General features: G+C 44.6%; 1 protein-coding gene across 3 annotated transcripts in view; it reads left to right on the top strand.

Moving 5' to 3' along the window:
• The window catches only part of LOC147114100 (uncharacterized), a 114,924-nt gene that overhangs the window by 50,910 nt on the left and 48,387 nt on the right, over positions 1-15,627 (top strand). For all 3 annotated transcript variants that reach the window (XM_085995718.1, XM_085995719.1, XM_085995717.1), the window contains exon 9: positions 6,466-6,530. In XM_085995718.1, the coding sequence (XP_085851844.1) occupies positions 6,466-6,530 (65 nt within the window). The remainder of the gene's footprint in view (positions 1-6,465; positions 6,531-15,627) is intronic.

The raw sequence follows: 15,627 nt of genomic DNA, 5'->3' as shown, positions 1-15,627 counted from the left end.
TGAAACTATATTGGGTTTGTTCTCAGAATATACCGTCACTGCAAGTACTGATGTCAGTACAATAAATTGCAATATGCTAATGTTGCCTTCTATTAAAAGCTTGTTTGAAAGCTGGGAGGTTTACTGTTGTGGTAAAAGAGGTCAGTTTAAACTTGCCCAGTTTTTTTGTGAATCTTTCTCTCTACCTCTATTGCTTCATTCATATTGTACTCAAATCTGTATGTTGCTATGGAATCAGGAAGTGCTATCATGATGAGAGAGAGAGAGACTGACTATCCATCCCTTACTCAAGGGAGGAGATCACATGACTGGAACTTCTGGCTTTATCCTTGATTGATTGTTATTATGATATATTCTACTTCAGCATATTTCTGAGCCGTCTAGAACATGTAAATAGTACACACAACTTTATTTTTTAAAATTCTGACTGAAGAAACTACCATTTACTTTTAACAACGACTTGTATATCCAAGACGCTTCACAAAAAAGGGAGGGTTGAAAGAACCAACACCAAGCAGGAGAAGAATTATGAAGGCATAGTCAAAGAGTTAGGTTTTGAGAAATTTCATGAAGGTGAGGAAACATGTAGTGAGGCAGAAGAATTTAGGCAAAGAGCTCCAGAGTGAAGGGTTGTGAGGGCTGAGAACCTTGTCACCAGTGATGGTGGAGCAAGATGGGGAGATGCCCTAATCCAGAATTGAAAGAGCAGCGGGTGAAAGCTGGAATGTAGGGCTGAAGGAGATTGCTGAGGTAGAGTGGGGCAAGGCTAAAGAACAATTTATAAATTGAGATAAGGATTTTGAAGTCGGCGTGTTGGGAGGTCTTTGGCGGTCAGCGAGGACAGGGATGATAGATGAGTGGGACTTGGTGCGAGAGAGCAACCAGAGCATTTTTGTCATGCCAACCATATCATTATTGCCGCAGCATGACATGACATCGTATTCCGCCCACTAAGGGGCACAATGGACATGATCTTCACCACGCGTCAATTACAAGAGAAATGCAGGGAACAGCACCAACCACTGTCAACAGTGAGGGATTATGGAGTGTCCTCCTCAAATTCGGCTGCCCTCAAAAGTTTGTCACCATCCTCTGCCTGCTTCACGACAACATGCAAGCTGTGATCCTGACCAACGGTTCCACCACAGACCCAATTCACTTACGGACTGGGGTCAAGCAAGGCTGTGTCACCGCACCAACGCTCTTCTCGATCTTCCTTGCTGCAATGCTCCATCTCACCCTCAGTAAGTTCCCCACTGGAGTGGAGCTAATTTACAGAACAAACAGGAAACTGTTCAACCTCTGTCGCCTCCAGTCCAGCTCCAAGGTCGTCCCATCCTCTGTTGTTGAATAACAGTATGCAGACGACTCTTGCGTCTGCGCACACTCAGAGGTCGAACTCCAAACCATTGTCAACACCTTCACCGAAGCATACGAGAGCATGGTCCTTGCACTAAACATCCGTAAGACAAAGGTCCTCTACCAGCCTGCCCCCGCCACATAGTACTGCCCCCCGATTATCAAAATCCATGACAAGTCCTTGGATAACGTGGACCACTTTCCATACCTCGGGAGCCTACTGCCAACAAGGGCAGATGTCGATGACAAAGTCCAACACCACCTTCAGTGTGCCAGTGCAGCCTTCGGTCGCCTGAGGAAGAGAGTGTTTGAAGACCAGGACCTCAAACCCGGCACCAAGCTCATGGTCTTCAGAGCAGTAGTGATACCTGCCCTCCTGTATGCCTCAGAGACATGGACCATTTACAGCAGGCACCTCAAAGCACTGGAGAGGTACCACCTGCGCTGTCTCCGCAAGATCCTGCAAATCCATTGGCAGGATAGGTGCACCAACGTCCGTGTTCTCGCTCAGGCCAACATCCCCAGCATCGAAGCTTTGACCACGCTCAATCAGCCCCGATGGACGGGCCACATCGTCCGCATACCCGATACGAGACTCCCAAAACAAGTGCTGTACTCGGAGCTCTGACATGGCAAGAGAGCCCAAGGTGGGCAGAGGAAACGCTTCAAGGACACCCTCAAAACATCCTTGGAAAAAGTGCAAAATCCCCACCGACACCTGGGAATCCCTGGCCCTAGACCGCACAAAGTGGAGGAGAAGCATCCGGGAAGGCGCCGAACACCTCGAGTCTCTTCGCCGGGAGCAAGCGCAGGGAGCGTACGTCAACTCAATCACCCCACCCACCCGCCCCTTCAACCACCGTCTGCCCCACTTGTGACAGAGACTGTAGGTCCCGCATTGGACTCATCACTCACCTGAGAACTCCTTTTTAATGTGGAAGCAAGTCATCCTCGGTTCTGAGGGACTGCCTAAGAAGATGATATTCCAGTACCAGTTTTTTTTCCCTCTCCCAGACTGTTTCCACAATAGGGAATTTTTGCATGTTTTCTAACTGCTTTATTGGTTTTAATTCATGGCAGCGTGGTGATGTTGATTTTAACAGCAGATCATTTTAGAGTCCATTATTAAGGAGACAGTAACGGGACATTTGGATAAACATAATTTAATAGGACAAAGTCAGCATGGTTTTATGAAGGGGAAGTCATGTTTGACAAATTCGCTCGAGTTCTTTGAGGAAGTAACATACAGGGTGGATAAAGGGGAACCAGTGGACGTAGTGTATTTAGACTTCCAAAAGGCATTTGACAAGGTGCCACACAAGATTATTGCTCAAGATAAAAAATCATGGGATTGGGGGTAATATTCTGGCATGGCTGGAGGATTGGCTATCTAACAGAAAGCAGAGAGTTGGGATAAATGGTTCGTTCTCAGACTGGCAATCAGTAACTAGTGGTGTTCCGCAGGGGTCAGTGCTGGGTCCCCAACTCTTTTTACAATCTATATTAATGATTTGGAGGAGGGGACCGAGTGTAACATATCAAAGTTTGCAGATGATACAAAGATGGGAAGGAAAGTAGTGAGTGAGGAGGACATAAAAAACCTGCAAAGGGACATAGACAGGCTAAGTAAGTGGACAGAGATTTGGCAGATGGAATACAATACTGGAAAGTGTGAGGTTATGCACTTTGACAGGAAAAATCATAGAGCATCTTAATGGCAAGAAACTGGAAAGTACTGTAGTACAAAGGGATCTGGGGGTCCTGATGCACGAAACTCAAAAAGTTAGTATGCAGGTGCAGCAAGTGATCAAGAAGGCCAATGGAATGTTGGCTTTTATTGCTAGGGGGATAGAATATAAAAACAGGGAGGTATTGTTGCAGTTGTACAAGGTATTGGTGAGACCGCACCTAGAATACTGCATACAGTTTTGGTGTCCATACTTAAGAAAAGACATACTTGCTCTCGAGTCAGTACAAAGAAGGTTCACTCGGTTAATCCCGGGGTTGAGGGGGTGGACATATGAGGAGAGGTTGAGTAGATTGGGACTCTACTCATTGGAGTTCAGAAGAATGAGAGGCGATCTTATTGAAACATATAAGATTGTGAAGGGGCTTGATCGGGTGGATGTGGTGAGGATGTTCCCAATGATGGGTGAAACTAGAACTAGGGGGCATAATCTTAGAATAAGGGGCTGCTCTTTCAAAACTGAGATGAGGAGAAACTTCTTCACTCAGAGGGTAGTAGGTCTGTGGAATTTGCTGCCCCAGAAAGCTGTGGAAGCTACATCATTAAATAAATTTAAAACAGAAATAGACATTTTCTTGGAAGTAAAGGGAATTAGGGGTTACGGGGAGTGGGCAGGAAATTGGACATGAGTATGTTCGGAACGGTCATGGCCCTGTGGGTAACGGAGCGGGCCCAGGGGCCGTGTAGCCTGGTTCTGCTCCTACTTCTTGTGTTCTAATTCTGTGTTAGATTTCAGGAGATGGTTCTATTCCTGTTCCTGGCTGGGGTGGAGATCACCTTTTACAGAAGGTAAGTACTGTAGAAAATATAGGGACAGTGATCTCCTGGACGAGTTTCGATCGCCTAGATGGGTCGGAGAGGAATTTCCCAGATTTTGTTTCTCCCAAATTGGCCATTGGGTTTTTTATCTGGTTTTTCGCCTCTCCCAGGAGATCACATGGGTTCGGGAGGGATGTAGAGTGATAGTAGATTTGAGGTTAGGATCAGATCAGCCATGATCTTATTGAATGGTGGAGCAGGCTCGAGGGGCCGATTGACCTACTCCTGCTCCTATTTCTTATGTTCTTATCATGGAGCTGAGCATTGTAATTAAATGGGGATTTAGCCCAATAATATAGTTCTGTGCGATTTGGGAAGCTTAATTCCTATTGTGCTCAAATCTGTATGTTGCTATGGAATCAGGAGGTGCTACCATGATGCTCTCACAAACAAAGCTATTAGAGGCAGCCAGAAAGCTGGCATTGTCTTCAAGGAAGCAGATGAGTTAGGAACTTTAATTAGAAAAATATTTGAAGCCCAAAATTTGATGGTAACTGATAACTGATGTTCTTATGAAAAAGTTTCAATAACCCTAACTCTAAATAACCCAATTTTTGATCTCTGGTAGCTGAAGTAATTACTGAGTTTATTTTGAAGATAATATTTTTATTTTTCTCATATCTGTCTATATTTAATGTATATTAAACGTTGTACATAACATGCATTTCCTGTGTGTGTTAGACTTACTACTTCTAACAATTTACCCCTCATACTTTCCTTATCGCGTTTTGTCAATTGCCTCAGAATATGACGGCAGTAAATCAGAACTGAAGTGATGTGGAACATACAAATCAAAAGCAAAGAAAATGGCTGGAAATCTGCCAACAAAAATCTACTAAGGACTTATAAATTCACCCAATCACTGAATAACTAGTCAAGAGAACCTACCAATAATAAAAGAAAAAGGTGAACCAGTTAAAACATTCAAGCTTGCATGGAACTTTATTGGAGCAGTGCTGAAGGCCAAAGATGGAGAGGTCATAGTGGGAGGGATGGCCAATTGAAGTAGCAAGTGACTGGGTGGAACAGAGGTGTTCAGCAAAGCAGTTGCCCCAGTGTAGATGATAATGCATTGTTAGCATTGAATACAGCACGCTAGGTTGAAGGAAATGCATGTAAATTGCTATCGCAGCTGGAAGAAGTATTTGGGGCCTTGGACAGTAGTATGGGAAGAGGTGAAAGGGTAAGTGTTGTATCTCTTGTGCATGTATGATAAAGTGCCTGGGGAATGAGAACAGATTGATGGGGGTGGTGGAGTAGTAAACCAGGATACCCGAGAGGAAAAGATCCCTTTGGAAGGTGAAGAGAGAAGTGGAGGAAGATGTGTTGGGTTGGAAGTTACGGAGGATGGAAGGCAAGGACGACGACGACAACAAAAACAACTTGTATTTATATAACGCCTTTAACATAGTAAAACGTCCCAAGGTGCTGCACAGGAGTATTTTAAGACAAAAAATTTGACACCGATCCACATAAGGATAAATTAGTGCAGGTGACCAAAAGGTTTTAAGGAGCGTCTTAAAGGAGGAAAGCGAGGTAACGAGGCGGACAGGTTTAGGCAGGGAATTCCAGAGCTTGGAGCCTAGGCAACAGAAAGCACGGCCACCAATGGTTGAGCGATTATAATCAGGGATCCTCAAGAGGGCAGAATTAGAGAACAAGGGAGATCCCATCACAGTGTGAGTGGGGGGGAAATAGGCTAGAAATATGGGAAATTGGATGGGCCCTGTTTACTATGTCACAGAATCACAGAAACCCCACAGTGCAGATAGAGGCCATTTCGGCCCATCGAGCCTGCACCGACACATATCCCACCCGATCCCCGTAACCCCTACACCAACACATATCCCACTCTATCCCCGTAACCCCACGTATTTAATCCCCCCTAACACTAAGGGTCAATTTATCATAGCCAATCAATCTAACCCGCACATCTTTGGACTGTGGGAGGAAACCGGAGCACCCGGAGGAAACCCACGCAAACACGGGGAGAATGTGCAAACTCCACACAGACAGTCGCCCGAGGCCGGATTCGAACCCGGGTCCCTGGCGCTGTGAGGCAACAGTGCTAACCACTATGCCACCGTGCTGTGTAGGAAAATCCTTGGCTGAGGAAAGAGGATGATGTTTCAGAAGCTTTGGTGTGGAAGGTGGCATTGTCGGAGCAAATGTGACAGATGGGGAAAATAGGAGAAGTGAATGGAGTCCTTGCAGGAAGCAGGTTGGGAAGTAGTATAATCCAGGTAGTGGAACATCTATTATAAGCTCACCAACTCATGTAACTTCCATAATTTTCTGGTTTTGTTTCAGATTTCCAGCATCTGCAGTCTTTTAATTTTTGTTTGGATCAAAATGATTTGTGTTCTCAAGTTTATTATTGAAATGGTGTCACTTTAGGGAAAGTGTTATCTGTAGTCACTCAGGACAAAAATAAATGTGCAACACCACTTCTCACAATGGTACACCAGTAACACAGGTGCTCCCTTCCAGTGAGTGGTGTTTTGTATTCTTAATGTTGTAAAATGTACTTCTGTTTTTAGGGACCATGTGTCAGATGGAGCTGAGGTGCATGAGAGTTCTCGACCAGTTTCAATTACAGTTGCAGGTATTGAGGATACGTTGGTGATCTACCTATTAGATACCCAGACACTAATTGATCTGAAATTATATTTAAGGCCCATCAAATGGTAGACTGTTTACAACCTTGGTGTCCTGTTGAACTATGAGCAGAGATCCAACCTATTACCCTCTCCATCACAAAGACTTTCACTTCGGCCTCCGTACCATTGCCAGTCTCTGCTTTGCCTCACCCCGTCTGCTGCTGAAACCCTCATCCATGACTTTGTCACTTCCAGACTCAACTATTACAATGCTCTCCTGGCCAGCCTCCCACCTGTTGCCCTCCGTAAACTTTAGCTCATTGAATACTCTGCTGTCTGTATCCTATGCTGCACAAAATCCTGCTAACACATACTCTCTGACCTACATTGGCTCCCGATCCCCAATGCCTCTAGTTTAAAATTCTCATCTTTGTGTTTAATCCTTTCATGGCCTCACCCCTACTGTAGTGATCAATAGCATGTCATTCTATAGTGGACACTAGGTGGAGCCGTAGAGCTGTATATAGCTGTATGTATAAGACTACACTACCCAGCTATATATTATATTAAGACTACATTACCCAAGAGGCTAGGCTACCCACAAGGCAGCAGTCAAGATGGAAGCCTCTACAAGATGCTGTACAAGTCCACATGTGCTCAATAAAAGTAGCTAGCAAAAGCTAGCTGTGTTCATAATAAGAATGTCTATTTATTAATGAACATAACATGGTACCAGGGTGGTGAAGATCTGCTGAAAATTGTGAAAAGCGACATGGAGAATTTGAAGACACCAGAGCGTTTGAAACTCACAGAAAAAATCGACTACAATTGGCAGACTTTTAAACAGCAATTCGAACTCTACATTGCAGCCATCGGATTCGGTACGAAGCCAGACGCAAGGAAGATAGCGTTGCTGCTTACGGTTGCAGGCCCACAGGCGATAGAGGTATTTAATACATTTGTATTTAATCCAGCGGAGAACAGAGACAAATTAGACGATGTGCTACAGAAATTTGATGCACATTGTTCTCCCAAAAAGAATGAGACGTATGAAAGATACATCTTCCGTTCTCGGACACAGCAACAAAATGAGACTTTTGATAGCTTTATAACTGATCTGAAACTGAAAGCACAGACATGTAATTTCTCTGAGCTCAAAGCATCCATGATTCGTGACCAGATTGTGTTTGGTATTCATGATTAAAAAAAGTCAGGGAACGTCTGTTGAGAGAAACCAAACTAAATTTGGAAAATGCGGTGAAAATATGCCAAGCCAGCGAGCTAGCTCAAAAGCACGCGCAGACTTTCAGTGAAATCAATAATGAAAAGCAATCGGAGGATGAAATTTTTAATTGTAAACGCTGTGGTTACAAACACCAGTTAAGACAATGCCCAGCGTTTGGAAAAATGTGCACAAAGTGTAATGGAAAGAATCACTGCCAAACAATGCTTTTCAAAAGTACAAACTAAGAAAGGGCAACGAGTTAATGTAATTGAGGACACTGATTTAAGTGAGACATTTTTTGTAGGAATGGTGTCATGTGACAATATCAAAAAGGATACAGAAAATGTGCAGCCCTCAAATGGACAATGCTGAACATAAAGTTAATGCAGTAAAAGAGGACAAATGGATGATCCCACTGCAGGTAAATGGAGCATTAGTTACCTTGAAACTAGACACTGGGGCAAAAGCAAACTTAACCAGTATGAGTGACATTAACAATATGAAAGAAAAGCCCAAAATACAGAAAAAGTCAGTACTACTGAAGGACTATAATGGACAGAAAATAGATAGCTTAGGTGTATGCAGACTTAAAGAGACAGTCAAAGACAAAGTGCATCATCTCATGTTTTCTGTTGTGGCTGAAAGGCTTGATTCACTACTGGGTGACAAAGCTTGTGAGGACTTAGAACTGGTCAAAAGAGTCTATCGTATAAACTGTGCCATAAGCAGACCAGATGACTCGGTGGATTCTGTAGTGAATAATTTCCAGGATGTGTTCAAAGGATTTGGAGTTCTACCATTCACTTACAAGATCCAGTTAAAGCAGGATGCTCAGCCAGTGGTACATGCTCCACGAAGAGTTCCAGCACCCCTGCGTGACCGGCTCAAGAATGAACTGGACAGAATGATCACACTAGGAGTCATCAGGAAAGTCGAAGAGCCAACAGACTGGGTTAACTCCATGGTATATGTAAAGAAAAAGAACAATGATCTAAGAATATGCATGGATCCAAAGGATTTAAATGCAAACATAAAACGTGAACACTACCAGATTCCCAAGCGAGAAGAAATCACCAGTGAAATGTCAGGTGCCAGATACTTTACAAAGCTCGATGCCTCACAAGGATTTTGGCAACTAAAACTGGATGGAGAGAGCACCAAATACTGTACCTTCAACACACCATTTGGCAGGTATTGTTTCCTCAGAATGCCTTTCGGGATAATATCTGCATCTGAAATCTTTCATAGAGCGATGGAACACATAAAGGTCTGGAAGGAGTTCGGGTCTATGTTGATGACATCATCATCTGGGGCTCCACACTGAAAGAACACAATGAGAGACTGATTAAAGTGCTACAGAGCATACGCTGGAATGGACTGAAGCTCAACAAAGCCAAGTGTCAGTTTGGCGTCCAGGAAGTCACTTTCCTAGGAGATAATCTATCTGGTAAAGGAATAGAGCCAGATATGGAAAAAGTAAATGCCATACTCAAAATGCCCCGACCCACTGACAAAAAAGGAGTGCTACGCATCATGGGGATGATAAACTTCATTGGAAAGTTCATTCCTAACTTGTCAGCCAAGACAGCCTGTCTGCGAGACCTGCTACATAAACCAAATGAGTTCGCATGGACAGAAAGACATGAACAAGAGTGGATAAACCTCAAAACAGTGCTGACAACCACACCTGTACTCACCTTTGACCCAACAAAAAGAATCAAAGTGTCAACGGATGCATCAAAAGATGGCCTAGGTGCGGTCTTGCTACAAGCAGAGGGTGAAGATTGGAAGCCTGTTGCCTATGCCTCCAGGTCTATGACTGATACTGAGTGTCGATACGCCCAGATTGAAAAGGAATGTCTAGGCTTGGTAGTTGGATTAGAAAAGTTTCATGGCTACATATATGGACTTCGAACCTTCACAGTTGAGACAGACCACAGCCCTCTGGTTGCCATCATAAAAAAAAACCTGAATGAGATGTCTCCAAGGATTCAACGACTCATGATGAAGCTGCAAAGATATGACTTTGAACTGATCTACACACCAGGCAAATACATAGTGTTAGCAGATGCACTATCCCGAGCACCCACAATGAGTCATGTGAGCTCTACTGAAGAAGACGTGGATGTTCATGTGAGTATGGTCACTGCTGCGCTGCCCGTGTCAGACACAAAATCTGTTGTATCCGTGTGTTAATGGAGACACGGAATGCAGAAGTGGTTTAACAGGTGTTTACTGAACAAAGTCTGGAGGTGAACTAAAAGATACAAGACGCTATACAAGCTTATATACCCGAGTGGTCACTACCGGTATTACAGTACACAGGGGCTCTGAAAGGTACATACACTACAATTCCTCCCCTTTTAGATAATTAGTACATAACATTTTAAGTAATCATTAATTAACATGTTTACAAGAACAATAATCTACACATTTGCTGCAGTTAATCAATTATAAGTCAGTCTCTCTGGAGGCTTCCTGACTCGGTCCGGATAACTCCTCGGTGGTGTCGTAGTTTTCGGTGGTGTAGTAGGTTCTTTTGGCAAGGTCGATTCGGCTTGAATGCCAGTGTCGGGTTCATCTGGTTCCAGTATCACCGGATCGGAGGTAGATACTATGGGTATCTCTGCTTCATCATTAGGCGTATAGAGTTGTGGTGTAGGTTGTCCCTTTTCGGATGACTCTATGATCTGGTCAGCATGGTGCCTTATTATGCTTTCACCAATGTCCACGGTATACATCAGCGGTCCTAGTCGTGTGCAAATAGTTCCAGGCTGCCATTTCTCGGTACGGTAGTCCCGGGCCAAAACTTGTTGACCTATCTGGAAGGTTCTAGTTGGCCTTTCATTCATGCCTTGAAATTGCCGGTTCTCTACGTCCCTTCTGATGTTTGGCTTGATCAAATCCAGCCGGCATCTTAGTCTTCTATTGAAAAACATCATGGCGGGAGTTTGGTTTGTAACCACGTGTTGCATTCCTGTATGCAAACAAGAAGTTATCTACCTTATGTTGTAGATTTATGTCTTCATTACCCATGGCCTTTATGGCCTTCTTGAAGGTCTGGACAAACCTTTCAGCTAATCCATTGGTGGCGGGATGGTATGGGGCGGACGTGTAGTGCTTTACCCCATTGTTCTTTAAGAACTTTCTGAATTCTTCGGACACAAATTGCGGTCCATTATCAGAACATATCTGCTCCGGCAGCCCATACCTGGCAAATATGGTCCTTAATACTGTGATGGTTTTTTCCGTGGTGGTGGAGGACATCCTTATTACCTCCGGCCACTTGGAGTGTGCATCAACTGCGATTAAGAACATTGAGTCCATAAATGGACCAGCAAAGTCGATGTGCACCCTTTGCCAGGGAGATGAGGGCCACTCCCATGGATGTAGAGGGGCCTGTGGTGGAGCATTTTGGACCTTCTGGCATCCTAGGTAGCTCTTTGTCATGTCTTCGATGTCTCCATCGATACCTGGCCACCATACAAACGCCCTAGCTAGGTTCTTCATTTTCACTCCACCCAGATGCCCCTCGTGAAGCTCCTTTAGCACTTTATCCTGGAGTTTGGGTGGAATCACCACTCTGGATCCACACATCAAGGTTCCTCGGCACACTGACAGCTGTTCTCTTCTTTGCGAGAATGCTGGCAACAGTGGTTCGCCATGTGCTGGCCATCCCTTCACTGTTAAATCGTAGACCCGTGAGAGAGTAGGGTCATTTCTTGTCTCCCTTTCAATGGCAGAATTTGTCACCGGTAGACATTCCACTATGGTAGAGTGGAATATCTCTACTGGGTCTACTGTAGGTGCCTCTTCTATCGTTGGCAACGGTAGGCATGATAAACCGTCAGCATTCCCATGCTGTTTTGACCCTTTGTATTCAATGTTGTATTGGTGTGCCCCTAGAAAAAGGGACCACCTCTGTAGTCTTTGTGCCGTCATAATGGGGACACCTTTTTTAGGGTTGAATATGGAGATGAGGGGTTGATGGTCAGTCAGCAAGGTAAATTTTTGTCCGTGTAGGTAATGGTTGAATTTCTTCACTCCCCATACCAGGCTGAGTGCTTCCCTGTCTATCTGGGCATAGTTACGCAGCTGAGTTCAATGAGCGTGACGCAAAAGCTATCGGCCGTTCCGAGCCATCAGGGAATCTATGGGACAATACCGCTCCTACGCCGTAAGGGGATGCATCGCACGCCAGTCTGATTGGTAGTGATGGGTTGTAATGAGCCAAAATTTTCTCGGATGTGATTAAGTCTTTACATTTATGGAAGGCACGTTTACAGTCTTCGTTCCATTTCCAAATCACTCCTGTCTGTAGAAGATCATTAAGAGGGTGTAGAATAGTTGATAAGTTCGGTAAAAATTTATGATAGTAATTTATTAATCCCAGGAATGACCTTAATTGTGAAACATTTTCAGGTGCTGGGGCTTTTATAACTGCTTCAATTTTTTCAGGTGACTTATGCAACCCTTCCTTATTAATTATGTGGCCACAATATGATATCTGATTTTGGAAAAATTCGCACTTGGGGCGATTTGCTCGCAGGCCCCGTTCTTTCAGCCTAGTGAGCACCTGCTCCAAATTGGCAAGGTGCTCGTTGTCGTTTTCTCCTGTTATAAGGATGTCGTCTAGGTAGCATTGAGTCCCCGGAATCCCTTGCAGGACTTGCTCCATAGCTCTTTGCCAGATAGCTGGAGCTGATGCTACTCCAAAAACCAGTCGATTGTACTGATACAGGCCTTTGTGTGTGTTTATTGTGAGATACTTTTTAGAGGTCTCCTCAACCTCCATCTGTAGATATGCCTGTGCCAAGTCAATTTTTGTGAAACGTTTCCCTCCGGATAGCGAGGCGAAAATATCTTCTATCCTCGGAAGAGGATACTGTACCGTGTGAAGGACCGGGTTTACAGTCACCTTAAAGTCCCCACAGATGCGAATTTTTTTCTGTTCCTCAGTGTTATTTTTCAATGTTTTTTTCATGACTGGAACGATGGGTGTGGCCCATTCGCTCCAATCTATTTTGGATAATACGCCTGCCTTTTCCAAATTCTTCAGCTCTGCCTCGACTGCCGGACGTATTGCGTATGGCACCGGTCTTGCCTTAAAACATTTTGGAATTGCTGTATCTTCCACTTTTATTGAGGCGGTGATGCCTTTCAAGGTTCCTAGTTTCTCTTGAAACACTTCTTTGGCGTTGGCCAAGATGTCTTTTAATCGTTCAGGTATGATGTCATCATTGTTTTTTTCCTTACTGGTCACCGTCAGTGCCTGAATGGAGTGCCAGTCTAAACGTATCTTCCTTATCCATTCACGTCCCAACAACGGTGGACCACCATCTTGTAGAATGTATAAATACAACTTTTGTATTTCTTTGCCGTTGTATACCACAGGCACCCTTATTTTTCCTTTGGGGTAGACTTTCTGCCCCGTATATGTTTTTAAGATAATGGATGTGTCTTTTAGAGGTATATGCGAAAATAGCCTCTCGTAATCTCGTCGATTTATTACGGTTAGAGCTGATCCTGTATCTAGCTCCATTTTAACTGGGGACCCTGCTATTGTGAGGGTAACCCAAATGGTTTGGTAATCCTCTTTGGCAAGTACATTATGTAATTTGAGACAGCTTAGTCTCTTGTTTCCAGAGTCGCTATCGCTATTCTGGCCTTCGGAGCTATTGTCCGTCATCATTTGTACCTTCCTGTACTTTTCTTTATTGATTTTTTGTTTTCTGTCAGTGGATTTATTTTGTCCAGATTGGCATACCCGTGCAATGTGTCCAATCTTACCACATTGCCTGCATGCTTTGCCCTTGAACCAGCAGTCCCTCTGGTTATGGGTGGATCTGCCGCAGCGATAACATCTTCCGAACTCCTGTGTCATTTTATGGGTGCCGAAGTCCTGTGTCTCTTGTTGTATCTCTGCAGCTCCTTTTGCTGCTGCTTCGTATGGTACAGCCATACTGAAAGCTTTGTCCAATGTTAAATCTTTTTCAGAAAGCAGTCTTTTTTGTGTTCCTTCGCTTAAGAGACCGCAAACAAATTTGTCTCGAAGATAATCCGATAGTCCTGCTCCGAATTGGCAGTACTTTGATAGCTTTCTTAATTCGGTTAGGTAATCAGCGTTACTTTCATTCTTGTGTTGATTTCTCTTGAAGAACTTGAATCGTTCCGCTATCAGCAGCGGTGTTGGGTTTAAATGCTCCTGCAGGGTATCAACAATTTCTTTAAAAGTCTTGTCCTTTGGTTTGGCTGGAGTGATTAAATTTCGTAACAGCCCGTATGTCTTCGCGCCCATTAAGTTCAGAAGTACTGAAGCTTTTTTTTCATCTGTTATTCCATTTGCAGTGCAATAAACCTCTACTCTTTCCACGTATGTGGTCCAATCTTCTATTTCGCCATCAAAAGCCTCAATATTACCAGATTTAGGCATTTCAGAAAAGATATGGCGCTTCCCGCGCTTTTTTTTTTTCTCTCTGTAGCAACGATATGGCGCTTCCCCGCCGCTGCTACCGATAACAACGCTGTTTTACTGTGGTTTCCGTTTATTCACTATTGGAGACTCATTCCCGACTGAGGTCTAAACGCTGACCTGCTTGCCGCGCCGGCCGTCTCTCGAGTGCACCCTCCCAGTCCGTTATTGCTTGCCTCCGATTTCGCTGCCTGTCTCAGCTGTAGAGCCCGCCGCTGGAGCTCCAGCCTGACGCCCAGGAAGGATTAGCGCAGTACCTGTCACCAGCTTGGCCAGCTGGTGAAACCACAGTTTCTCTTACTTCCTTGAGTCTTCTGGACGCTGGAGGAATCGATGTCCTTGAGGTGCTGCCGAATTGCAGGTAAGTCCGTTTCCACTTCGTCGCCACTGTAGTGTCCGTGTGTAGATAAAGACACTGAAGACAGGAGTTGGTTCATAGGTATTTACTAAGCAAGTCTGGGGGGGGGTTTCTAAAGGATATACACAATACACAGGCTTATATAGCCCAAGTGGCAATTACCGGCATTACGCACACCTGGGGCTCTTAAAGGCACATACACCATAATTGCTCTTAAAGGCACATACACCACAGAGTCCATAAATGGACCAGCAAAGTTGATATGTACCCTTTACCATGGAGATGAGGGCCACTCCCATGGATGTAGAGGGGCTTGTGGTGGGGCGTTTTGGACCTTCTGGCATCCTAGACAGCTCTTGGTCATTTCTTCAATGTCTCCATCGATACCTGGCCACCACACAAACGCTCTGGCTAGGTTCTTCATTTTCACTCCACCCAGATGCCCCTCGTGAAGCTCCTTTAGCACTTTATCCTGGAGTTTGGGTGGAATCACCACTCTGGATCCACACATCAAGGTTCCTCGGCACACTGACAGCTGTTCTCTTCTTTGCGAGAATGCTGGCAACAGTGGTTCGCCATGTGCTGGCCATCCCTTCACCGTTAAATCGTAGACTCGTGAGAGAGTCGGGTCATTTCTCATTTCCTTTTCAATGGTAGAATTTGTTACTGGTAGACATTCTACTATGGTTGAGTGGAACATCTCCACTGGGTCCACTGTAGGCGCCTCTTCTACCGTTGGCAACGGTAGGCGCGATAAACCGTCAGCATTCCCATGCTGTTTTGATCCTTTGTATTCTATGTCATATTGGTGTGCCCCTAGGAAAAGGGACCACCTCTGTAGCCTTTGCGCTGTCATAATGGGAACGCCCTTTTTAGGGTTGAATATGGAGATGAGGGGTTGATGGTCAGTCAACAAGGTAAATTTTTGTCCATGTAGGTAATGGTTGAATTTCTTCACTTCCCCACACCAGGCTGAGTGCTTCCCTGTCGATCTGGGCATAGTTACGCTCAGCTGAGTTCAATGAGCGTGACGCAAAAGCTATCGGC

Source organism: Somniosus microcephalus, chromosome 8, assembly GCF_052327205.1.
Source record: "Somniosus microcephalus isolate GS21.2 chromosome 8, FLI_Smic_1.0, whole genome shotgun sequence".
Lineage (NCBI taxonomy): Eukaryota > Metazoa > Chordata > Chondrichthyes > Squaliformes > Somniosidae > Somniosus > Somniosus microcephalus.
The sequence above is the reverse complement of the archived record's forward strand: the minus strand, read 5'-3'. Positions and strand labels throughout refer to the sequence as shown.